Source organism: Melopsittacus undulatus, chromosome 9 (genome assembly GCF_012275295.1).
Source record: "Melopsittacus undulatus isolate bMelUnd1 chromosome 9, bMelUnd1.mat.Z, whole genome shotgun sequence".
In the NCBI taxonomy this organism is placed as follows: domain Eukaryota; kingdom Metazoa; phylum Chordata; class Aves; order Psittaciformes; family Psittaculidae; genus Melopsittacus; species Melopsittacus undulatus.
The window spans coordinates 24,287,383-24,313,207 of NC_047535.1; the positions used below are offsets into that span (position 1 = coordinate 24,287,383).

General features: G+C 43.8%; 1 protein-coding gene across 1 annotated transcript; it reads left to right on the top strand.

Annotated features, from left to right (window-relative positions):
- The first annotated feature begins 4,883 nt into the window (after nt 1–4,883).
- Nucleotides 4,884–24,853, top strand: ACAD9 (acyl-CoA dehydrogenase family member 9). The gene is made up of 18 exons (XM_034066118.1): nt 4,884–5,021; nt 6,937–7,030; nt 9,311–9,412; nt 12,004–12,110; nt 13,262–13,362; nt 15,125–15,203; nt 16,168–16,342; nt 16,960–17,033; nt 17,475–17,550; nt 18,215–18,285; nt 18,639–18,758; nt 19,160–19,288; nt 20,058–20,137; nt 20,670–20,796; nt 22,199–22,276; nt 22,984–23,112; nt 23,997–24,069; nt 24,563–24,853. The coding sequence occupies exons 1-18, from the start codon at nt 4,884–4,886 to the stop codon at nt 24,661–24,663; spliced, it is 1,854 nt and encodes a 617-aa protein (XP_033922009.1). The 3' UTR covers nt 24,664–24,853.
- The last annotated feature ends 972 nt before the right edge of the window (nt 24,854–25,825 follow it).

The window sequence follows — 25,825 nt, forward strand, 5'->3', positions numbered from 1 at the left end:
ATAGCATCTTTTTCAGAGGGGGGTTGCTTTCCAGGTATTTCTGTATTCTTCTAGTTGAAATAAAGGAATGCGATGTTGAAATGATAGAAAAACAAACTAAAGACCTTCATACATTTTACTTCTGAACTATGTTTCATCTGCATCTCTTTTCAGGTTCTGGTTGACAAAACCTCGTGAATTCTATTTAACCTTTTTTAGTTTTGTAGGCTATTTCAGCATGTGTATGTACTGGCAGACGTATTTACATAAGATGAACAGTGTACTTACAGTAACATCCCACAATAAATCTTTATTAACATTTTATTTATTAAATAAGTCTTATAGCTGCATTGCACTTTTGTCAAGAGGGAACATACAGGATTTGTAGCCTACTTACTTAGTGATTTTTGCTGCTATATTTTGTTGATAGAAAATTCCTGGATGAGAACATAGCACAGCTAACTTGATAGAAATATTTAAAATAGACAAATGATGGGAAAAATGCTTCATCTTAGGGGTATTTTTAGTAGACTTTCTTTTTGTTTCATGTTATTTCAAGAATTAAGGCCAAATCCTGTGTTATTTGACAAACTAAATCAACTGCAGGATAAGGCTGATGATGAATGCTGGGAAATGCTTAAATTAAGATCTCTGCTTGAAGTACTTCCTAAGCTAAATGAGACTTAATGAAAATTGTGTGGGTGATGCTGACTTGAAACTATCCCTTTGGAACTGGTTAGATTTATTTTTTACCACATATATAAATGCATTTTTTTAGGGATAAAATGTTATGAAAAAATCCCCTTCATTTAGCATTTTTGCAGGAACTGAGATGTGAAATTAGCATCATGGTTCACAAGCCACAGCCAGCTCAAACAAATCACACAAGCACACAATTTATCAGCTCTGCTGGATAATGACATGCACAACTTCAGCTTTCATTTACTCCTTCAGATTTAGATATAGTGATTTAAACAGGTAAATATAATGAGCAAGGAAAAAATAATCTGTCTTTAATAAGATGAATGGGGTGAATTCATTCTGACGCAAATGAAATGTTCTACATGCAGTGAAAAACGCTTCCTCTCTACAGCTTCTCATTTCTGCTACACAATAATCCATTAGCAAATGTTTGACAAAGCAAAGGGCTTTATTTGTTTGTCTAGGGAAATGGAAAAAGGAAGGCTTGTGCAGGTGTGCTGGGTCAGGAGACTGTTATTGAGCAATGGTATCACAGTGAACCAAAGCTGGAAATTAATTCATTCAGTCATTACAGATTTATGTTGTTTGATGAGGAAACAATCTGACTTTCAGACATGGGCTTCATCACATTTGGACCCAGCTGGACTAAGTAAGCCCTTCCCCTATACATGATCCTTGGACAGGAGCATATCCGTCCTGTGGTTGTGCAGCCCAGCAGCTCTCTCCCTCCAAAGGTGCATTTCCCTCCTCCACAAGCTCACCACATGCTCATAAATGATTGTTATTTTCTTTTAACTGACTTATAGTCCTTTATATCCATCTCCAGCAATACTGAACATCATCATTATTTAATGATTCATCCTATAGATTGTCTTTTCCATTTTTCTGGTAATCCTGTGACTCTACTTCTGCATCAGCCTAAACCCAGGCTCCAAAAAAGCTGTTTCTGTAATTAAAAACACAAAATCAACCAACTAAACAAAACTACACACAGAAAAAATCAACCACAACCACAATGGCCATAGTGCAAGACCAGGTTGGATGGAGCCTGGAGCAAGCTGCTCTAGTGGAAGGTGTCCCTACCCATGGCAGGCAGTTGGAACTGGATGAACTTTAACCCCTTCAACTCAAACCAGTCTGGGATTCTATGATTCTATGATAGTTGGAGATGCTTCTGTCATGCTTCAAAAGTTGAATTTAGAAGAGCAGTGACAAGAAGTTACATTTTCTAGCCCAATAAGAAATGTGTACCAGGTGCTCTGGGTAGGAGTTAGAGCATCCCAGGTGTTTGTTTATACCCCTGAATTTCTGCAGCATTTCAGTGATTTTTGAGTGTGATTATGTGCAAACTCTTCTGCTACAGCAATTTGTACGTTTTCAAACTAGTTTGCAGGTATTTTATACCTGGAGTATTTCCTGACCCTGCTAACATACCTGCAAATTGCCAGCATAGCTTCATGCAGAAAAGGTGTCTGTGTATTAGCAATGAAGCACAGGGGAGGTAGCCTGGACAATCCCTCTGGCTGTGTGTATCTGAAATATCTCAGAGAAGCTGATGAAAAAGCCCTTGTGTTTCAGTTCATCTGTTTATCTTTCCATGTATGAGAGGGGAGAAACAGATTCCTCATCTGAAATAAAGCAAATTACTGAGATCATGGGGGTCCTTCCTGCTCCTAAGATCAGAGTACAATAAAATATATTTTGGCAAAGAGGCTCAGGACCCATCTCCTCTCTCTATTCATTCATACTGTGCAGTTACTGCAAGGTCTCTTTGTGGCTGCCCTTGTTCCCTCACCACTGTAATCTGTGTGTAATACAAACCTATGCTCTCCAGCCTGCTGCTCTTCACCCACAGCTCTGCCCACAATGTGGTTGCTACACAGGGTTCAGGTTATCTCCTTCACAGAGCAAGATTTACACCTGATCTCTGTACAGTGTTTGGCCAATTTTCTGTCTCTTGAAAAAAAATAAGTCTTATTTAGCTGTAAATAAAAAACTATAAAAATTATACATTTATAATTAGAATAGTTCAAACAATTAAACACTCAAAACCAAGAGATAATTTAGTGCTTCATGTTAATCTAACATGACAGACCTAACAGACAGTTTGCCTGTCAGTGCCACCACACCCTGTGAGGAACCCCTTTCACTAACACTTGTCCTTCTTTCTTTAGCAGGTACTTCTGACAGTAGCCACAGCCTGGTAGTTCTGAACACATGGTAGCTTGGATAGATCTATCCATGTTAACAGCTGTGCTTCAAACACGGGATTCCACAGCATGTGACCAGGAGCAGAAGTGGAAATACCAGTTCCTGCTCTCAGGTCTTAATTTGTAAGCCAGCTTCATTTACAGTATTCAGAGGCAGGAGAGGTGTGCTGGAGAGGTGATGCAATGAGCACATCACCACATGCCCATGAGGAAGACGATGATGAATTTCAAGTGCAAAGCTTTCCTTCCATGTGTCTGACTGAAAAGGACAGAACAACAATTGCATAAAGGGAGGAGCGGCTATGACAGGAATTGTATGTGTTTTCCTGGAAGTTCTGCAAAGACCAGTGAATATTTTTACAAAGTGATTTAGACCTGCAGTGGCACTTTGGAGATGTCTATAGGTCAGAACAGTGGAATTCAGTGTTAGTGAAGGCTGCAGAGAACCGCAGCTGCCAGGAGAGTGCTTTCAACTGTAGTCACATACAACATTCGGAAGCGTATGGGACAAGAGTGATACCATTTATGTGAGCACAGAAACAAAGAGAACATTTTGCAAGTGAGTGTCTGCTTGTAGTTTCCTGCTGCGAATATGCTGTCCTCCACTGTGATTTATCCTGCAGTTGGAAAAATCAGGTATTTCTTTAGGATATGCTCACAATCCCATTTTCATGCTTAGTGAATGAATGCACAGGGTGGAGTGTGCTGGCTGCTGTTTCAGTTTTGAACATCCTGATGAGGCATCTTTTTCCTGCTGCTTCTTAACTGCCTAGCCCTGTTTTCACTGTTTGGATCATTTTCTTCAAGCAGTCTTTTACTGTGTGGTTTGTTGTTTCTTCAGAGTTGCTGACCAGAACCAGTCTGTCTTGTCTCAGTAGAGAGTTACCCCAGATTGAGCACAGTTAGTCTGGGGAGGATGTCCTGGACCCACAGCTTTTCTCTTGACTCCAGAGGAGATCTCACCTACCACCTACCACATCTCTGTCCAAACGGGGATGTGGCACTGGTGGAGCACCATCTCTTCAGCACTCGACCATCTCACCACAGTGCCAGACAGGTTCCCACTTCGTGACACCATGTGGGAAGGCTGTATGCACCCTGAACACACTGTTAGAAGGCAGAGCAGCAGAGCAGGCTTTTTACTCTTACTATCCATACCATTAACCTCCTAGAGATACATCGCCCTACAGATAGTAACGTTACCACATCAGGTGATGGAGTGAACCTGCCTAGTGGCCTCTCACACGGGCACGGAGCAGCGTGTTTCCTAGCAGCCTGCAGGGTTCAGGTACCCAGCCCAGCAAGCCGGCACGGTTTCAGCACTGGTCTTTTACTAAAACAAACCTAACTGCCAAAGGCACGGCAGACGAAAGACACGGAAGGAGAAATACAACTCTGTAGAGCCTCAGCGCAGCGCCTGCCCCAGCCTATGGTGGTGGTGTTTTGTCTTTGGCGCTTGGTTACCCCTGCAAGCGGCTGCACCAGCGCAGGGCGGTTCCGGTGAGGGCTGTAAGCGCTCGCCGTACCCCTGCTCCCAGTCCGAGACTGGTCGCGCTGGGAGCAGCTGGATTTTGATGGGGATTTGGTAGCGATGTCCACGGCCCCGGTGTGCAGGGCGGCACATCAGCCACTGCTGAGCGCGGATGAAGCCACCCGGGCCGCGCTGATGCTCTGGAGCCGGCTCAGGAAGCCGGCACAAAGACAACCTCGGTGCTCCAGAACGCGTCCCTCTGGTACCAGTCCCTGCGCGGCTGCTGCTCCGTGACTGCCAGCAGCGGGTGCCCGCGGCTCTGGCAGTGCCGGCACTGCCCGGCTCCAACCCGCACTGTACACGGAACGGGTGCCCCCGGTACCTCCCGCCCACAGCCGGGGGGTGAGGGCGGAGCCCAGCGCTGCAGCGCCGGGGCGGGGCCAGCGGGGGCTGCCGGGAAGGGGCGCGGTCACGTGCCCGTCGCTCTCTCCGCCGTCACTCGCGCGCGGTGCGGTGCCGCCATGGCGGCGCTGGTGCTGCGCGTCCTGCGCGCTGCGCTGCCGGGGCCCGCCGCGCTCGCGCTGCCCGCGCGCAGGCTGCGCACTTCCGCCCCGCGGCGCGCGTTCGCCAAGGAGCTGTTCATGGGCGCGGTGCGCAAGGTGAGCGCGGCCGCGCGGGGCCTGACCCGCGGGGTGGTTGCGGTGAGGGGGGGGCCCTGCAGGCTCTCGGGTGCAGCCGTGCCCGCGCTGCCAAGGCCACCCCTAACCCTGGAGACATCTCCAGGCCGCACATGTGCACGGTGTGTGAGCAGGGATGGTGACTGCAGCCCTGCCCTGGGCAGCCTGTTCCAATGCCTGAGCACCCTCTGGGCAAGGAATTGTTCCTCAGCTCCATCTAAACCTGCCCTGGTGCAGCTTGAGGCTGTTTCCTCTTGTCCCATCCCTTGTTCCTTGGGAGCAGAGCCCAGCCCCTCCTGGCTCCATCCTCCTGTCAGGCACTTTTAGGGAGCCATCAGATCCCCCTGAGCCTTCCCTTCTCCATCTGAACCCCCCAGGTCCCTCAGCCACTCCCCATCACACTTGGGCTCCAGGCCCTGCATCAGCTCCAGTGCCCTTCTCTGGCTCTGCTCCAGCACCTCAAGGTCTCTCTTGTAGTGAGGGGCCCAGAACTGAACACAGGATTTGAGGTGCGGCCTCACCAGTGCCCAGTGCAGGGGCACAACCACTGCCGTGGCCCTGCTGCCTCACTGGTGCTGATCCAGGCCAGGATGCCATTGGCTTCCTGGCTGCCTGGGCACAAGCTGCTCATGTTCAGCTCCACCAGTCAGCATCCCCAGCTCCTTTCCCATGAGCAGTTTCCAGCCATTTTTCCCCAAGCCTGGAGCACACAAGTGTATGGTGTAATTCTAAGTACACAAGAACAACCAACTAAACGAGTCATCTGTCCTTGCAATCCTAGCAAGTTCCCAACAGAAACACAAGTGTCTGTAATTGGGCTCCGGGCTTTGGAAAACTGCATTGCACAAAATTTAGGTCAATTTATCCTCTCTTTACTTAAAGGAGCAAGACTTTATGGAAGGGTGTGCTTACAATTCTTTGCAGGCAAGATTAGATTTGCTGTTGGGTCTTGAGATGCCACTGAACAAAGCAGTTACCAGTTTGAGATGAATGCTGTATTAAAACAGTACTTGTTAATCCAGGGTTTGGAGTGTGCATTCATCAGAGATTGCAGGGCTAAATAAATTGAAAGAAGGAATAACTCAGATGGGTTGAGCAGTAACATCTTCCAGAACAGACCTTGTCAAGTAAAGCGTTGACAGTTGGCAGTCAGACTCCGTCACACTACACCCATTTCATACACCTTTTTCTCTACCCTCAAATCTCAATACAACAGGTTGGTGAAAAACTGTAGCATTTACTGGATCATGAATTTTGGAGCTGAGACAGTTCTTCAGCTTATCCTGAATAGTTCTGTTTGCGCAGAGGTAGACTCTTCTATTTAAAAGGGAAAGGATGATAAAAATTTAGAAGTAGAAACTCAGGTAGTGTTTCACTTCTGTGAGTTGCTTGGGATTACTTATTCTGCTGGTCATACCACTTCAGTGTATGACTAAACAATCAGGTGCTGATAAAGAGCAGTGTGGGGCTCCCTAACCTTTGTACTGGTGACGTTAACCAGGTGGAGTGTGCTGTGTTTGTGGGGTGAGCTTTGGAAACAGTGCAACAGTAAATTGATTCCAATATAAATTAAAATTAACTAATTTTATTTTAATCTGCAGATAGGATTATGTTGACAATTCATGTGGATGGATCATCATCCTCATAGCTCTTAAAAATCTCTGTTCCTCCCCGATGTTCCCGATTTCTGCTAGTACATTTGGATTTGGTTTTAATATGTAGTGGAGTTGAGTCCTGTGGAATTCATCAGATAATGCTCTTTCTGAATATTTTCCACAATTCTTAACTTTCATGTTTTTTAGAGTCTGGCATTTGAAAAGTCTGTTCTTGATCTTTATTTAAATTGCATGAGTCATGCTTTAAAAAAAAAAAAAGCATAATTTGCTTCTCATTTTAGGAAGAAGTTTTCCCTTTTCCAGAAATCAGCAATGAAGAACTAGAGGAGATGAACCAGTTTGTAGGACCTGTAGAAAAATTCTTCAATGAAGAAGGTATAGTTATTGGTTTCTTATTCTTCTTATTTAGTGATTAAAAATGAGTTAACTGTAACAGTTGAATAAAATTATTATACTTAAAATATTTACATTATTTTATGCATTTATTGCTAGTCACATGCTGCTGCTGGTTGACGTGCTCTTTTATGGCTTTTAAATATGGAGTATTTGGGTGCTGATGAGAAGACATAAATCTTCAAAACAGAAAAAAACGAACAGAGAAAAGCAGGAAATTAAAGTGTTCTGAGTTAGAGTTAGGTTGTGAACTTGGGTTTAGCTCCATCGAGTATTATGCTGTTTGCCACTCCATGTATTGTGAATTTGTTCTGAAACCTTTAAACTTTCCTATTGTACCAAACCTGGTTTTAGGAGAATTCAGCAGAGATGTTCATAAATAGTGACTCATTGAGAAGCTGTGAGAAATCACAAGCATGTGTGGTTTTCCAGCGTCAGAGTAATGATTCTATTTGGGAAAAGTCGTATTAGCCATGCCCATTCCAGACAGGGCTGCAGGGTGTTTCTTCCTTTACTGCTGCGGTAGATAAGTCTATTTATTCTGCAACAACTCAGCAGTCTCTGAGGCAGTTAAACAGTGTGGGCTCCATCTCCCCCTGACAAAGGTACTGGGTCTAGATTGCAAAACACTGCAGGGGGTTGGAGAAGCCTATGATTGTCACAGATGACAATTGGTGACATCTGGGTGATTTTAGCTATGAAAGTGTAATGTTGCTCAGTGACTGTAAATGAAGATTTTATGCAGATGTTTAATAATTCTCTGTTTTTAATTCTCTGCTCTGTTGGGGAACATCATTTATTGAGTAAAAAAACCTGATATTTACGTGAGGAATAAAAATGTCAAATTATAAGGTCTTTCCTGAAGGTGGATATTGCTCATCTTTATTTGAATTCCCAACTACTTCTGAATTTCAGTAGCTAAATGTTACATTATTCAAGGTAACTTAACAGGTGTGGTAAAAATATGTTAGGAGGACAGCCTCACACAGTTAGAAACTTGATTTGATTGGCACTGGGTAAGGAAATTCAGCTCCTCAGAGCTGTGACAGAGCTTGACAAATTCTACACACCATGGATAGGTCTGTGTGGGCACAGTGGAGGAAAAGGTAAAAATCCAGTTTTCTCTCCCCAGAGCAGTTGATGGCCGAACTGTGTAGCTAAACTGTGTAGCTAAACACTAGCTGAGAAACAAGAATTCTTTTTTATTTCTTTAATTTTTCAATTCCTTAATTCAGTTTTCTTCATGAATATCTTCTAGAAGAGCATCAGAATGTTCAGTTGCCTCCCACTGCTCTGTTCCATGCAGGAGGAGTTGCAGTGTCCTTTGACTGGGGTGAATGTGAGGTTTCTTTAGGAAAGCCCCATTGCTTTTTTTTGGGTACTTTTTAGACATACAGCTTCTGTTGCTTTTGCTGCAGCTTGCAGCCTTCCTGAGCTGCTTTGTGTGATTCTGTTTTCACTGCCACGGGACAGAACAGCTCTTTTAATCCCCAAGAATTCAAATAACTCAGAAGAAAAAGGGCTTTGTGACTAACGCATTTATGTAATTTTTTTTTTTCATGACCTAGACATGGTTCAGATAGAAAATCCTGGAAACACTTTGCTAGTCCAGCCATGGAATCAGCCAACACAGATATACACAACCTGTACATAACAGACATGTTTGAGAATATGAAATAATAAACTGATCTCTCCCACTTCCAAGTCCTGTATGTGTTGTGACTTTACAGCTACAATCAGTATTCTTGAGACCTTGCAGTTGGTTCTGTATTTTGACTTTGATGGTGTAATAAGGTGGGCTGCTTAAGTGGAGCATTGCTTTCTAGAAACAGAATTGGGAATTCCCTCTCCAGTGCTTAGGACTTGTCTGTATGACTGCCATCAAAAGGCTAAAAACAGCCAGTTTGGCATTGTCAGAGACTTTTCCAGCCACACAGGGAGGAGGGCAGACAGGGCAGTTGGTAACTCAGGGTGAAGCTAGGAGGAGTGGTTCTTGTGAAGGTAGGGATGAGCAGAGCGTCAGTGGTGCAACAAGCCCTGTGTCTTTTCAAGGGCTCTTCAGAAGATCAGAGGAAAATGAGAGCAGGGAGGGGTGTGATGCGGCAGCAGCCCTCTCAGCACTGGGCTCTCAGGCTGCTAGTTGGGTTAGAGATAATAGTGCTGCTGGCTCAGAGCACGCAGTGACCTTGGCTCTGACTTGAGAACTCTGCAGCCTCAGAGGTTTTTTTCCTTTTTAAATTATAAAACCTTCTGTATTTGTAGTGGACTCAAGGAAGATTGATCGAGATGCAAAAATCCCACCTGAAACTCTAAAAGGACTGAAGGACTTGGGTCTCTTTGGCATGCAGATTCCAGAGGAGTATGGTAAGTGATCACAAAAGAATAACCCAGTAGTCTCTATGAAGCATTGCATTTTTGGGTCTTGCAAGCTGTGTCTATACTATTTCATGTGTAGGCATTTGACTATAATCAGGAGTTGAGTCTTCCTCCCCAGTTACCAGGGATGTGGGCACTATGGATATCAGGTGGCTGCGAAGGGAGCTGCATGTACTTCTGCCTTGGGTGCCATAGTTAGGTAACTACTCTTAGATGGTGCCAATTCCTCTTGACATAGGATTTTCCTTTTTTGTTATTTGCTTGGGTGCAGTAGAGTTGCTTGGCATCCTATGGGACTTGCAGATCTTGCTGATGGTTCCTAAAATTGTACTGGGTCCAGACTCCAGTGGACCTGGTCATGGAACTGATCCATCAAAGCTGTCACCTGTCATTGGCAGACAGATATGTGTGTGACCATATAGAAGTGTAAAAGTCTGTTTCTTAAAAGTATGGCTTTTGTATAAAATCTTTCTTATGCAATGCAGAACAGAAAGTTCATGCGTTAAAGGACATATAGTGCCAACTGAGACCAGAGACAATAGTTCTTCAGTGGATTGAACTTGAAAAGGAATTTTCAAGAAAACGCTGGTCTTAAACATAAAATAAAAATTGGGGTTGACCCTGATACTTTACATGAAATTTCTGAAGAACTTAGATCATTGCAGTGTCATTTTCTATTACAAAAGAAGGAGACTTCAAAGGAAACAGCTCAGAGGAGGACAGAACTGCTTGACCAGCAGTAAAAGATAGTTTCAGTGGGGAAGATACCTGATTTTTTAAGAGAACAGTGGGAAACAGTACATTTTTTTCAGTGGTTACAGTACTACTACAGCAAGCTGGAGACATAGTTCAGTATTTGCACAGTGCTAAAGTAAAACCCTATTTTTCATAGCATTTTTTACTAAACCTATTTTGTATTAGGCAACCTAACCAGTGCTGCTGTGCTGCATTTATTTCAGTTCTTGAAGTAAAGTGTTTATATACAAAATCATTAAAGTATGTTGGAAAACTGGCATGTATGGTAACATGATGTGATTGCTGTTGATTAATTAGTTGTTAATTAATACTTTTGAAATGCATTAGAAATGTTATTAGATGTTTTTCATGGTATTCATGAAATATGATGCGAGAGATAGAAAAGAGGTTTTCAAGCTCTCTGCAGTTTTCTCTTAAGAATAGTGTCTTGGGAGGAGAAAGATCTGGACAGAGCACCTGAACCCATACAGGGAGAGAGGTGTTTAGGAGTTAAGAAGTACATTGGAAGAAGGCAGAAGGTTAGTGTCCGCTGAATGGAGGTGTTGGAAGCAGAGAACATGGACAGGACTCAAAGCAGAGTGTTGGGAAGCATCATGACATTGGAAGTGTAACTTACTATTGATTAACTAGAAGTGAGTTTCCCACTCATTTTCCCACTCACTCTTTTTAAAGACTCTCAAAGGCAATGTATTTGACTTTGAAATCACACTTCAATAAAATATTAGTGTTGTTTTGATCTTGTATTGGTTTGAAGCTTGTGAAATAATATTCTCTCAGCTTCCAGTTTATAAACCCCAGAAGATGGAAAGCAGTCCCCTTGTACAAACAAGCTAGTTCTTTCTGCACTATAACTAGTGTGGTTCTAATGAGGTTATTTCCCAGTTTCTGTAGTTTGAACCTGCTCTGCTGTATTTTTGTTGCTGGTGCTCATTGCATTTTAAAACTCTTCAGTCACGCATACCCAGTGCTTCCTGCATTGCATGGTATTTTTCATAATGGTTATTTTTTCACAGTGGTATATCTGCCAGAAGCATTAAAATGCAGAACATTAATAGGGAAAATGAAGCTCATGGAAATGATGGAATAAAGACTCTTTAACATGGGCACCAGTGGAATTAGTGTGCACATTATTAGTAGTCTCCAAGGTGACTCCTGAACCCAGCCCCAGTCAGGAAGGGGAAAAGAAGTAAGAGTGTATAGGTAGGGGGAGCTTTAATTCACATAAGCATGCTCAGAAGGGGAAGGGTGTAAGAGGCAGTGATGTGGATTAATTGTTCTTGTATTTATTCAGTGTGAATAAAACAGTGGGACTATAAAGACAGCTGCTGAAATACAGTATTCATTATCCTCACTTAAGACCACTGTCCCAAGCAGAGAATTATAACCTGGATAAAAGATAGTCTTAATGTTGTTTATTCAGCAGTAACATATAAAATACTCTGAAATTAGAGGGAGCAGGACTTGTAGTCCTGAGGACATAAAATTCTGGAATATTAGGTTCATGCAGATGCAGCTTTGATTTATCTTCTGTTCTTTGGAAGCTTCATACAAATAGTCTCTGTGGGTGCAGCAGCAGATCACAAAATTCCTCCAGAAAGGATGTTCTGGTGTCAAGTTTGTTTCTTGATACACTCACATTTTCTGATGAAGGGCATTTTTGAAGTGTTTTTCTTTATCCTGTATTTGTGGACACTACATCCATTCTGCACTAAGACGCTCTCCAGTTAACGGTTACATTTGTGATGTTTCTCCATTTGAAAAGGATGTTTTGGGGAAGGGGCAAGTTAAATTGCAAGGTATCTACTTAGAATAAAACATTGCAGGTGGCCTTGGTCTGTCAAACACCATGTATGCACGTCTGGGAGAAATCACTTCTTTGGATGGATCCATCGCAGTTACCCTGGCAGCTCATCAAGCCATTGGGCTTAAGGTAACGCTGTTCTCTTACGTCAAGCAGTTCTACACAACATGCATAGGGGAGGTGAGGTGAAGTTTGTTTCGGTGTGGAGTGGGGGTATAGCAAATAAGAAGTACTCTGAAGCCTCACTCAGGTGGAACATTCTGGTTGTTGGTGCCCCAGCACCCTCTGCCAGTGGCTCAGTGCAAGCCTTTCACGCAGTGTAAGGGCTGGGTGCGAAGTACATGAGGGAAATTGTTAGTCCAGGAAACACTGAGATGATAATTCTGTGAAAAAATACCTTAAGTGATGCCAAGTTGTTTTTTTTTTTTAATTGAGCCAGATGGATACAAGTACGTAGAATAAATATTGAAAGAAATAAAATATGGGGGGGGGCTAAAATTATGGGGAGATGGGAGAGCCATGCCAAGGACTCAGGAGGCTGCATTCTGTCTGAGTGAGGCTGCAGATTGGGGAGCTTAGAGGAGAAAACTTCTTCAAGACCAATGTACTATAGCAAGACTGTGGATTTCAAACTCCTCTAATACAGCCTTGGGTATTTAGCTTTAGTGGTGGATGGATGGTAGGAGCCTGAAGCTTGAAATAGCAGTAACTTCACTGTAACAAGAAAAAATTATGTAGCTTTGTCATATGTTTTTGTTTTTTGATTGTCCTTTGTAAGAGACCTGCTGTGCAAAAGCTGAACAGATAATGGAAGTTAAGTGCACTCTCACACAAACTTGTGGAATGCTGTGTAATGAAAGAATTTGGAACCTGAGTAAATCGTGTGTTGTGTTCTGTGATGAGCTTTGAAAATGCTGCCTCTGGGGTTATTAAAATAAAACTACATTGCTGTTAATGAAGGTCTGACACATTGTGAAGGAAGGACTGTTGGTGCCTTTTGGAGCAACAGTTTTAGTCTTCACTTAAAGCATAAGATCAGTGAAGCTCATCCTAGAGGGCAGTCCTAGCAGGAAGCTGTTTCCTGTGGGCACTTGAAGAGCTGTGTGATGTATCTGTGACACATCTTAATGCCTGATAAATAATTGTGTCCACCCTATATTAAACTCTCTTGTTATGCCATAGGATGCAAATTAAGCTTCCTGAACTTAGGGAAGCTTTTCAGTTTCGTTTCTTTTTACACAGGTTGATGCTGAGGAGTTTTCTATTTCTTCTTTCTGCAGGGAATCCTCATTGCTGGCACTGATGAACAAAAAGCAAAGTACCTGCCTAGACTGGCATCTGGGGAGCACATTGCAGCTTTTTGTCTCACTGAGCCTGGAAGGTACTGTCTTGGTAACGACAAAAGCTTCAGAAAGCACCAAAACACCATTTATTGATTATTTATTCTTTATTACTTCCATTTTCATTACAGTGATTGGTTAATATATTAAATCTTTATTATTTGGTGCCTGTGGCACTGACCTATAGGTCAGGAGTTTGGTGGTATTGTTTTCTATAGGTACACTTCAGATCATATAATTCCACCTTTCCTGATGTGCTGGTTATAGCAGTTTCCATTAAATGACTGAGCATCCCAGGAGCTGGTCCGCTTAGTCTGGCATTACTGAATCTGAATTGAAAGGATACTTTGTGCTAGGTTAGAAATAAGGTGCTGGGTTTTATAACTGCTCTAGGAAGCTTTCCATTATTTTTCAAAGTTATAAAAGCTGGTATTGAGGGAGCTGCCAAAAACAATGTGAAGACATTTTGTTTTTTCCTTAGTTTAGGAAAGATATATTTGTAGCAGCACCTCACTTCAAAGGCAAAGTTACTTTTATTACATTAATTCATTGACTGTTGCTGATGTTGCAAACTCTGTTTATGCAGAAGAGGTACACTTCTAAAAGCATCTAGGCACATAGTTTAATATGTGGCTGTAAAGGGAACTGATCAAAGGACTAAGACCAGTTGGATATTAGAGGATGAATCTTGCTCATCCACACAGAACTATAGCTTGAAACTGTCTTTCCCGAATTCTTGTCTGCTAGAACAGCTTTCAGTGAGCTTTTGACATACTTGCTATTTGCCATGTTGCTGTGATGTAGATTCCTGCCAGCCAGCAGTGATGGGTTTTATTCAAGACTCCTGAGCTGGGCTTTGACCCTGTGAAAGCCACCTCACTCGCAGTTAGAACTGAAACTGATGATCCATCTGATCATAGAACTGAAACAAAATGGTCCATGGAAGGGAGTTGGAAGTAACTTGCAGGTGTGTAGCAAGGGCTGGCCATGTTCTGGAAGTCTTCAAGCATCTTTAGCCCAGTATTATTTAGTAACTTCAACTTCAGTCTCTTGGAGACCTTAGTTCTGGTGCACAGGAGTAACCAATCTGTGTTGAAATATCAGCTGAGATCTGGCTCTTCCAAGAACCTAACAACTGTCTTTGGCTGAAAGCCTGCAGTGAGCCATGGTGCCATTTGAAGTTGTGAAAGAGGAAACTTCTTTCAAGGTGCAGGTGATGTGCTGTTTGGTACATTATGTACTGAGGTGGTGACTCAAGAGAGGGAGGGAACTTCTAATCGCAGCATGTAAAGTTCTTACTGCTTTGTTGTAATTCACCTGCTGGATTTGCCCCTGTAGGGCATTTGATGTGCCCAAGGTGCTCAGTGACAGCCTGTCAGGTGTTTGATTTTCAGTTCTGTGGAGCTGGTTTTCACATGGATATAAACCTAGGGTGTGCATTTTTAAAGAATAAATTAAACATTTCATGCTTGTGCTTTAGGATGACAGTTTCATTGTAGGCTCACATAGCTCAGGGTGTAGCTCAAAACAGCTGCTTGCTTGGTATCCTGAACATTCTGGTCAAGGTGCAAGAGCAATACCTTGTATTAGTCAGCAGAAATGTCCCCTTGGGTCACTGAAGTAGGTTTCTTTAGAGCTGTTGATGTTCCTGTTTCCTTGCTAGCTAAAAACTAACATTTATATGCTGCTATTCAGTATAACTGCAAACATTATTTTTGAAGGATGGGAAGAGGGAAAAGATGCAGTTTTGTTTTTTAAAAGCTTGTCTATTTCTGTAACATTAATAATTTGTTTGGTTTTTAGTGGAAGTGATGCTGCGTCCATCCAAACAAGAGCAACCCTCAGTGAAGATGGGAAGCACTTCTTATTAAATGGCTCCAAGGTATCCAGGGAAGAAGTTCTTTACTGTGAGGGTGCTGAGGTGCTGGCACAGGGTGCCCAGAGAAGCTGTGTCTGCCCCATCCCTGGCAGTGTTCAAAGCCAGGTTGGACACAGGGACTTGCAGCAACCTGCTCCAGTGGAAGGAGTCCCTGCCCATGGCAGGGGGCTGGAGCTGGATGAGCTTTAAGTTCCTTTCCAACTCAGACCATTCTATGGTTCTATGCACTCGCAGACAGGATCAGCACAGGGGTTTGTTGCAGGGCTATAGGAAGCAGCACTGCCGTCAGTTGGTTTTGTAAGTCAGCTTAGCAGCTGCAGCACAATTCCAAGGTTTCCAAGCTAATGAAGAATGACTCTGTCAAAAGACATCCTGTGTTGGTTTTGGGCTACAGAGGCTGGAAAAGCCACACTTTGGGAAATAACCTTCACTAAACTCGTGGCAGGAAAGGTGTGAAAAGCCTGTGTTCCTTCCCTGTATTGCCAGCTCACGGTGTCCAGCTTCAGGAAGGTCAGTTAAGTAACTTGGGTAGTTAGTCCCCTTTGTGACACCGTAGGTTGAAAGAAACCTAAACCCATGACTCCCCTCTTCATTTTTTATGCCAGATTTTGTAGGTGTTTTCGAAAGAAAACTTGACACTGAAGTTTGGAAGTGGGACTGCTTGGAACATTTCTGCTGAAAGAAACAATGGCAAGGAACAGTCTGGAGAAAACACTCCATGGGTTTTAATTCAAATCTGTATCACTGACTGTTTCTATAATTGCTCTGAACCTGCCATTCTGTGGTCAGCCTTCCTTGGAAGTGTGTTCACAAGAGGCACAACCAGTAGCAGAACACTCATTAGAATGTAAGGGAAGAGGCAGCAATTTTTCACCACTCTGTTCTTTGCTGGTCTCTTAGGAAACACTTAACAACAGTGCTCCAGGATGACAACAGGTATATTTCTAGTGCAACTTTCTCAAAACAGGTTTGGATATCGAATGGTGGCATTGCTGATATCTTCACCGTGTTTGCGAGGACAGAGGTTGTTGATAAAGATGGACAATTGAAAGACAAAATTACTGCTTTCATCGTAGAGCGAGATTTTGGTGGAGTCACCCATGGGAAACCTGAGGATAAGTTGGGCATTCGAGGATCCAACAGTAAGAGTCACTTAAAATTGTTCACAGAAACTGCTTTGATATTTTAATGTTCTCACGTGTTTAGATCCTCTGAATTCAGAGGTACATCAGTAATCTATCCCATACAGCAGTGTAAGTTCCCTGTTCCTTTTCCCAGCTTTTCCTGTGAGACCTTCCTAACGCAGGGTCTGAAGTTAGAAATCCAGATTGTGGTGGTGTGTTCTGCATGTGGGAATGTTTCCCTGCCTGTGCGCTGAGAGAAATTACTTGGAATATTCAGTAACTGAGTGGCTTTAATCTAGCAGTGAGTTTTCACTGGCTCATCTTGAGCTCACTGGGGGTTATAGGTTTTCTATCTAGCATTTGGGCTTTGCAGCTGTATCAGAAAATAGAGACAAAACTATTGTTCCCTTGTTACACAATGTACGTGAAGTATATTTTGAATATTTTACATCAGTAATTCATGTCAACTACCATCTTTTCCCAAATTCTTGCTTCTTTGCCCAAGCATATGTAATGTATCATAAACAGTGCTTTAGGAAAACTGTACTTCTTGTTACAAAACCAGTAGATTATGTTCCTGAATGTCTTTAAGTACTTCTCTGTAGTAATTCACAGCTGTTAACTTTCTGTTGCAGCCTGTGAAGTGCATTTTGAAAACACAAAAGTGCCAATAGAGAATGTAATTGGAGAAGTCGGAGGGGGATTTAAGGTGAGCTTTAAAAGGCTGGAGGAGACCTTCCCCTGCTGCTGTGTACCCACATTAAACAGTATTCTCTTCTTCATCTGCTGAACTTGAGCAGTCCTCTCTGGTTTGCATGTCTTGTCTAGTTGCAGATCAATACATTTTAATCTACATTTTACTTTAATGCAGTTTGAATCACTGAAAACCATTTCAAATATGAAATGGGATGCAGTAGGTCGCCTTAAAGCCTGGTGTTGAAGCATTACTGCTGGGTGCCAAATGCTGTAGTTACCAATACAAGGGTGGGTGTCAGGGGTGTCCCAGGGTAGGAAGTGGCTTCTGGCGGTGAATAAAATCCAGGAAATCACTGCTTCAGGAAACACGAAGCAGGACAACAGTGGCTCTCGTAGCCCGAGGGGAGGTTCTGTGACAGCAGCATTGCCTAAACCCCATTCATTTTCTTCACAGGTTGCCATGAATATCCTCAACAGTGGAAGGTTCAGCATGGGCAGTGCCTCTGCTGGAATGATCAAAAAGCTGATAGGTGGGTGCATTCTGTGTTCTGCATTGCCGAGTGCCTGCAGGAACTGCTCTGCCTGAGGTATAGAGCGCACTTAACTGAATAGTAACATGGGTCTTGATCATAACAATGGCTGCATTGTCAGTCATAACATGCTCTGGCTTCCTTAAAACTTAAAATACTGTTATCTTTTTATTAAAAGCCTGGGTTTACAGTGTTTTAACACCAAAGTTTTTTCGGGTCATACAGTGGAAGGTTAGTGCTGCTCTCTTAATTTTTCTGAGGTGTTCTCCCTAAGAGAATAGCCTGTATGCTGTTGCCTTTACAAGGTGCAATCTCCTGTAGAACCTCCCACTTGAGTAACTGGCTCAAAGCTTGTACACAGTTCTAAGTAATAAAATTGGTTTCTACCAGTAGTTACCCTAAATAGTAACAGAAGTCCCACTAAAGTCATCAGTGAGCTCTCAAATTCGTAGGTAAGTAAGGTGCCTTCCCCTTACTCTTCACCAGGAGCGCAGGTTCAGACCTCAGATGCTTGTTTCAAAGCCATTGGTACAGCGTCCCCAGGCTTGACCAGCACTGCTGTTCTGAGGGTGTTTGTCCCAAGGTAGCTGTGTCACTGTCAATCACCAGCAGGGCTCTGTCACTGCTACAGTGCTGAGATGGATTTCTTGTTTTCTTTTTTAAGAGCTGACAGCAGAGTATGCCTGTACCAGGAAACAGTTCAATAAGAAACTGAGCGACTTCGGATTAATCCAGGTAATAAAGAAGCTCTGTGCTTTGTACTGACTGAGTGCAAGGACATAGATTTGGGGGGGGAGTCCTTTGGCTGTACTGGGTTAGAGAAATTGACAGAGGTATTGAGTTTGTGCAGCATTAAGTGCAGACCTCTGGGCACTGCTCTTTTAAAAGTCTGCAATGATAAATGTAATGAATAAATGTAATGTTTTTAGACTTTCCATTATTGGTTTGCAGCAGAACTTTTTATTAGTGTTTGGTAATGTCTTAAACATACAAATACTGCAGTTGTGCTCTTAAAGTTTCAAGCTTGACTGTGGCCTTTGCACCTGAGTTACTGTATGATTCCTGTATGATTCGTTACTATTTGACAGGAGAAGTTTTGTATTATGGCTGTGAAAGCATATGTAATGGAGAGTATGGCTTACCTCACTGCAGGAATGATGGACAGGCCAGGCTTTACCGACTGCTCCATGGAGGCAGCCATGGTCAAGGTAATTCATCTTATTGAAAAGACTTGCTATGGCTGTAGGTTAACATAGGCAAACACCTTTCATGTTGTTCAGTTGACGTTCCAAGTTGCTGAGAGGTTCAGGTATTGCATTTAGACATGGGATACAAAAACCTCAGTGAGGTGAAACAGCAGACATCAGTGTTTTCTCTACATCTCGCATACTGTTGATTCTGCATCTCAGTTATGGCTGCCCCATCCCTGGCAGTGTTCAAGGCCAGGTTGGATGGGGCTTGGAGCAAGCTGCTCTAGTGGAAGGTGTCCCTGCGCATGGCAGGGGGTGGAACTGGATGAGCTTTAAGGTCCCTTCTAACACAAATCAGGCTGGGATTGTATTCTCTGTGTACTGAGTAGCATGGTGATGAGACTCCTGTTCCACTGCAGGTGTTCAGTTCTGAAGGTGCCTGGACTTGTGTAAGTGAAGCACTGCAAATCCTTGGAGGCCTTGGCTATATGAAAGATTACCCCTATGAGCGGTACCTCAGAGATACCAGGATACTCCTCATTTTTGAGGCAAGTAGCAATGGCTGGGTTTGCTGACAATAATATACAGGGTTTTTACCTGGCAGATGTTCTGACCACTAAAATTAGAATCCAGTGTGAGGAGAGCTTTCTAACTTGGGTTGCTTTTTGCGTGTGACCAGCCTTCTGTGTTCTGATCATTGTTCTTCAGCCATCAATATGAAAACAATCACTCATACAATCCCTTTACTCAGACATCAACTCCTGTGGTATAATCTGAATTTCTTGGTCTGCATTTGCTTTCAAACAGGAGTATTGTGTGGTTCCACAACTATTTAAGTGTTTCTTTACCAGAGCAATGCAGCATTTGCTTTTTACTCCAAATGCATTTAGTCTGGTTTCTTTTTCATTGTGATGCACACGTTTAATAATGAGACTTTACAGTGAAATAGAATTTGTAATTGAGATACAGCAAAGTGGCAAACAGCTGTGGACAGATGAAGGGTGATGTTTTAATATAAGGACAAAAGAAGAGGAAGACTGATAAAAACAGACCTGCCTGGGAAACACTCACTGATATTGGGAACTGAAGAACTATTCTTCAAAATGCCACATAATTTTGAGTATATGATACAATGATGGTAATGTTCGGTCCAGATGCATTTTAGAGCATCTCAGGGAAAAACACAGCTCAAGTTACTGAGACATCATAAGCAGGATTAGGGGGCAGAAAGCAAACAGAATAGAAGCAGAGCTGATGTGGGTCTTTTAAAACCACTTTGCGTGTGAGACTGATGCCATGTTGTTCTGTTGCTTACAGGGAACAAATGAAATCCTGCGCATGTACATTGCTTTGACAGGGATGCAGTACGCGGGCAAAATCCTGACTGACAGAATTAAGTAGGTTCTCATTTATTGCTAATAGTTCTAATAAATTGATCAGAATCTTTTAACTGTTCAGTAATAGCCAAGAGAAGAAGCTGTAGGAAAGCCACTGCAGTGTTTTCCAGTGTATTATCTGCCTGAAAAGGTACTTCAGTGTTATAGGTTGGGGGGGGTTGGTTTTGCATGTTTCATAGATTTAGGGATCTTGTCCTGATTGGACTTTATTTTGTAATTCCAGCTTGTGTAAAATCATTTCTTATGGGACCAGTCATTAAACTTTTGTAACTGCACGTTTATGGCTGAGCCAGCTGGGTTGTACATCCCGAGTCCATGCGCTAGCTCCGGAGTTTATTGTAGTTGTGAGAGGAGCCGAGTGTGATCGTTGCTCTGCACTTCTGAGGCTGTGTAACTGTTCATAGTGAAATGGTGCAGAAGATCTGATGGTTCTGAGACAATGTGCAAGTGTTTGGGTGAAACACTGAGCATTGTTTTCTGACCCTCCACAAGCTAATGGCCTTTAACAGTTGTCCTGTACCTGACCCTGCAGGGAGATCAGGAAAGGCAACGTGGGAGTGGCCCTGGGTGAGTTCCTGAACAAATTACGAGACACGATGGGCAGAAAATTGGATTTCGGGCTCGTGGGTGACCGTGGAGTGGTGCATCCCAGCCTGCAGGTGAGGGGGACACAGCTCCCGGAGCACATCGAGACGTGCAGTGATTCCCTGCACTGCTGTCACATCCCAGTGTCCTGTTTGTGCCAAACACAGGGGGTGCATAGGAACAGGGAGAGGCACAAACGGAAGCTGATGTTTATACCATTTCACAGGGATGAGGACTGAGATACTGTGGGTACACACCAAGGTAGAATGAAGACTGCTGTAAGTCTGTATTTGTAACAATTCCAGGTTTATATCCAATTTAATAATCCATTTGAGCCTTCACATACAAAAGGCTTTGTAACGGTCTGTTGGTGCCCTTCATAATCAGCTCAGTTACAAAACACAGGATTTTTTTCTGTTTAACAGTAACAGTTTCACATAACAATTGCTGTGAACCATTTCTATACATACTGGAGCACTCATTGCATCATTTTCATGATGAATGTTCTGTTAATACAAAAAAAAAGAGATAAGGTTTGTTTTTTCTGGCATGTCAGTGACTTGAAAAGCTGTAACATGGTGGTTGTTCCTGTGCTGTATCTCTGCTCCCCCCCTTCCCCACACAGCCATTTCAGGCACACAGGTATGAGGATTTGTTGGGACTTGCTCATACTGTGCCCTTCCCATGAGGAACCTGAACAATGTGGAATCTTCTTCAGGTCCATACCCCATGAGCTGCAGTGGGTCATGGGGGACTGTCTGAACTGCAGCAGTTCTGACCCAGCTGCACACTAGAGCTGAATGTCCTCCAGCTCCAGACCCCCTTGCAGTCATATTGCAAGGATCAGCATAGAGTAGGAAAGGAATTTTAAGCCTCATCTAGTTCTAACCTGTGCCAGCACCTCAGCACCCTCACAGGGAAGAGCTTCTGCCTAAGAGCTCATCTCCATCTCCCCTCTGGCAGGTTAAAGCCATTCCCCTTGGCCTGTCCCTACAGGCCCTTGTCCAAAGCCCCTCTCCAGGTTTCTTGTAGCCCCTTTAGGCACTGGAGTTGCTCTCAGGTCTCCCTGGAGTCTTCTCCAGGCTGAACAAGCCCAGCCAAATATGACACTGGACGTTTTCTTCCAACTTAGTGCCAGGATTTGACCCTGTTGGTGAATTCACAGTACTGCCACATAAACTCGTTTTTCAGGGTTCTCATAACCTGCAGCACTCAGAGTGAGGTTTGCTGTGCATCAATGTGAGTTGGGCTTCAGGACACCAGGACATCTGACCAATGGGGTTTTTCCCCTGGGAAAAGAATCAACATTTTATAATCCCATTCCCATTCCGGGCAGCCCCAGAGCAGCTCTGGCTCCTCAGGTGTTCCTTGGGGAACACCTGTCGTGGCTGGACATCCAGTGTAAGGGGTGCAGGGGTGCTTGGTTTGTCTTCAGAAACCTACTCAAATTGTTGTATTTTCTGTTTTATTTTATAGGAAAGTGGCAAGAAACTCGAAGAAAACATTTACTATTTTGGCACTACCGTGAGAGGCCTGCTCAGCAGGTTTGGCAAGGTAACAGTCACTTTTTCTGTTATCTTTGTTACTGAATAGCTTATCCTCAGCCAGAAAAGCCTCACTAGAATCTTCAGTGGGCTCTGTGTATGGCAAGAACCAGGACTTCCTTTACATAGCATGTGATGAACAACTTATGTTTAAAACAAAAACCAACCCCCCAGTCTTGCTGCATTAGTTGTTTTCTCCACCTGTAGGCACAAACCCAGTGAGCCTGCCTGGGCTGTGGCAGTCACTGGGACCCTCTGCCCCATTCCCAAAGCAAGAGCTATTCCAGCAGGTTTTGAACTGGTCAGCTGTGATGTACAGCAAACACGCCTGTAGTAACACCGTGCAGAGGGTGTAGCTACAGCAGCACTGAATTTGGAATACCTTGGATTTTCAGTTCTGTGACACTGGTGTATGCTGAGAACACTTCTCAGCCAGGCCCCACCACCTTCCGCTTCACCTCATGCATTTTTTGAACAGGTTTATATATTTAGTACTTAAATTTCAGTGATTTGGGCATTTACCAAGTGGTTTCAAGTTACAGCAGTTTCAGGGCTGGCTGCAACCAAAGGGCTGTTACAAGGCGGAGCAGTTAATGCAAAGCTTTCTGCCTTAGGGGCAAACCCATCTGTGCTGAATAAGCGTGACCCTAAATACAGTGTGAAAAAAGTGTTTGGTTAAGGTTTTAAATTGACAACCAATACTGATCACTTCTGTAGACAATCGTGGAAGAGCAGCTGGTCCTGAAGAGAGTGGCAGATATAGTTATTAACCTATATGCAATGACAGCAGCTATTTCCAGAGCCAGCCGGTCCATCAGCATCGGTCTGAGAAACCATGACCATGAGGTGGGTACCCTCCAGGATCAGTCACACCCGTTCTGTGTCTGGAGCTTCACAACCAGGGTCTGTTCCCATTCTGCCTCCTGACATGTTTGATATCAAGAGGCGCTGGGCCTCATGTGCAGGAGCATGATGCTCCCCTACGAGAGCTCCAACCCAGCCAGGCCTGCATCCTGATGTCTGCAGTGCTGCAAAGCCTGTGACACATGGCTTTCATCACGCTTCAGTGTGCTCTCTGGGTTTGTTAAGGATTTATATCTACCACAGCAGACTCTGTCAGGCAGTGCACCAGAGTGCTTCTGGCCTGGTTGGTACAGGGGTGCAGTAACCACAGCAGTTGCCTCTCAGTGCTCCACACGCTATCTGGGTGTTGAAAGTAGCTGAACACATACACACGTGTTCATGAATGGAGTACAAGTCTGCATGGTCTCCTAAACCTGTTGCTGCCATGCAGTTCTTTCCATACAGTCATTCATTAACAGTGACAACAGTAACAGTATTTTGTCAATAAATTCATTGACAGTGAAGTGAGAGCTTGACACAGGTGATTGTATTTGAAGTTTTATGGTAACAGCAGTGATACAGTTCAGTGTTAGACAAACCCAAACCGATTCAGCTTCATCTTCACTGGTGGGTGTGGGCCCCTCCTGGACTTGCTACCAAAACTCTGTTCTGGTCCCTGCGGAGCGAAGGGGCTGTCCCAGCTCTGGCCCTCAGCAGCTGTGGGAGAAAGCAAAGCCCAGTTTGAGCACCCACTGCTGGCTCCCAGGGGAGGCAGAACCACAGCCTCCAAATGCAGCTGTGCAGAAATTCAGGTGACTGGGTTACCACATGGCTGTGTTTGTGCAAGTCAGTCCCCAGTGTTCACCCGAGTGTTGCTGTTCTCACAGGTGCTTCTCACCAACATCTTCTGCACAGAAGCGTATTTCAAGAATAATTACGCCATGGCTCAATTAGAAAAATGTAAGTTCTATAAAATCCAATCATTTGTGTACTCTTATAAAATGCAGTAATTTCATACTCTTAGGGCTTTCACAGACTCTAATTAAAAGTAGGTGTATGTGTATTTGATGTGACCAGCAGAGTAGTTCTGATCTGCTTTTAATTCAGATGAACAGAACTGGCACCAGATGAAGAAAGAATCTTCATTTAATACATAAACTGCAGTGATTTTTTTTCCAGCTGTGGGGAGGAATATAAAATCTATGAGTAGCCAATGCTCTTGTTAAGGAAATACAGATATCGATGAGGTACTGGGCTGATCTGGTGATGGACTGACCAGGACTGGTCTGGCTCTGTGAGGCTCGGTCTGCAGTAACCAGTCTTCTCTGGAAGCTAATTCATTTTGTGGCACCAAGGGCAGCTGCTGCATTTCTGTTTTAAAAGCCTTTTGGAAAGGAACTTAGAAGAGCTCTCTATGGCACCTGAGGCAGCTTTTCCTTCTGGTTCTCCTCAGATGCAGATGAAAATCTGGATGACTACATCAAGAAAGCTGCAAAGCACATCCTGGAGAAGAGAGCCTACACGTGCTCCCACCCGCTGGACAGGACCTTCTAATCCCATCCTGACAGCAAATGCTGCTGAGTGTGTATCTGGGAGTCATTTTCTGCAGTTCAGGCATCTGACACCTTAGAAATAACTATTTAATGAGTTTACCAAATGGAACTGTGTCTAACAGTGTAAAATACAACTTCTAAACACACCTTTATATAAAGAGGATAAATAAAGCAGCTTTATTTAAATCTGAGTTACCTTGTTAGGTGTCCGTGTGGCTGTTTCCTTGGAGCTAAGTGAAGAGAGCTCAGGTTCCAAGGGTGAGATGTGTTTTCCCAGGGAAGGGATTTCGTGCTGTTTTAAGCTTGTATCAACAACCTACTTACCTTTAGAGAGCCCTGGAGGGGCCACACTCATCCTGCAAAGCACACTGCAGGCACCAACACCAGCCCCAGTGCTCGGGGGAGTCCAGGGAGGTCGAGTGTCCCTGAGGATGGGGCTGTGCTGTCCCACTGAGCTCCCACTTAAAGGGGCTTCCTTGTATTTAATCAGCACCCTCCATGCTCTGGCCTTGGCCTTCAGCCTGCACTGCCCCCTTTGCTTTGGTTTTTAAAACCAACAATTGGGGGTTATTTATATTAAAATATAAATTATTATATTACATCTTTGTTTAAAAAAGCCTCACACAAAACAAGAAATTTGTCATGAGCATTGTTCAGATTTGATGCCAGGTTACACTTCTTTATACCTCTACCCTTTCCCTAACCCCCTAACAGAACTCAGCCTCCTCTGAAGTATCCCAGCAAGGTCAGTTGTGTCTGGTAACACATTCCAGCAGTGGGATTTATTCGCTGGCCAGAAAAAAGGGACTCTCAGGTGAAGTTTTATCTCCATCTATCTAAAATTCCTAATAAAGAGAGGTGCAGTTTTTCAGTTAAAGCTGTAATATCCCTGACTGATGAGCTCACCACTGGGATCAGTCTCTGTGACTGTCACTTCAGTTTTGTTGCTGCACAACTCTCGGGAAGCACCATTGGAACCAGGACTTTGGGTCTCCCAGTGCTGCAGCAGTTAAAGGCTGCTGCAGTGAACCCAGGCAGGGAGTTTGTTGCCAACATCCTGCTCACTTCCAGCTGCAGCCCTGCTTTGCCTTTGGAAGACAGAGGCCAGCTGTGAGATGATGGCAAAACTCCGGCACAGCCCCTGAAACACCAAGGTCACCCCA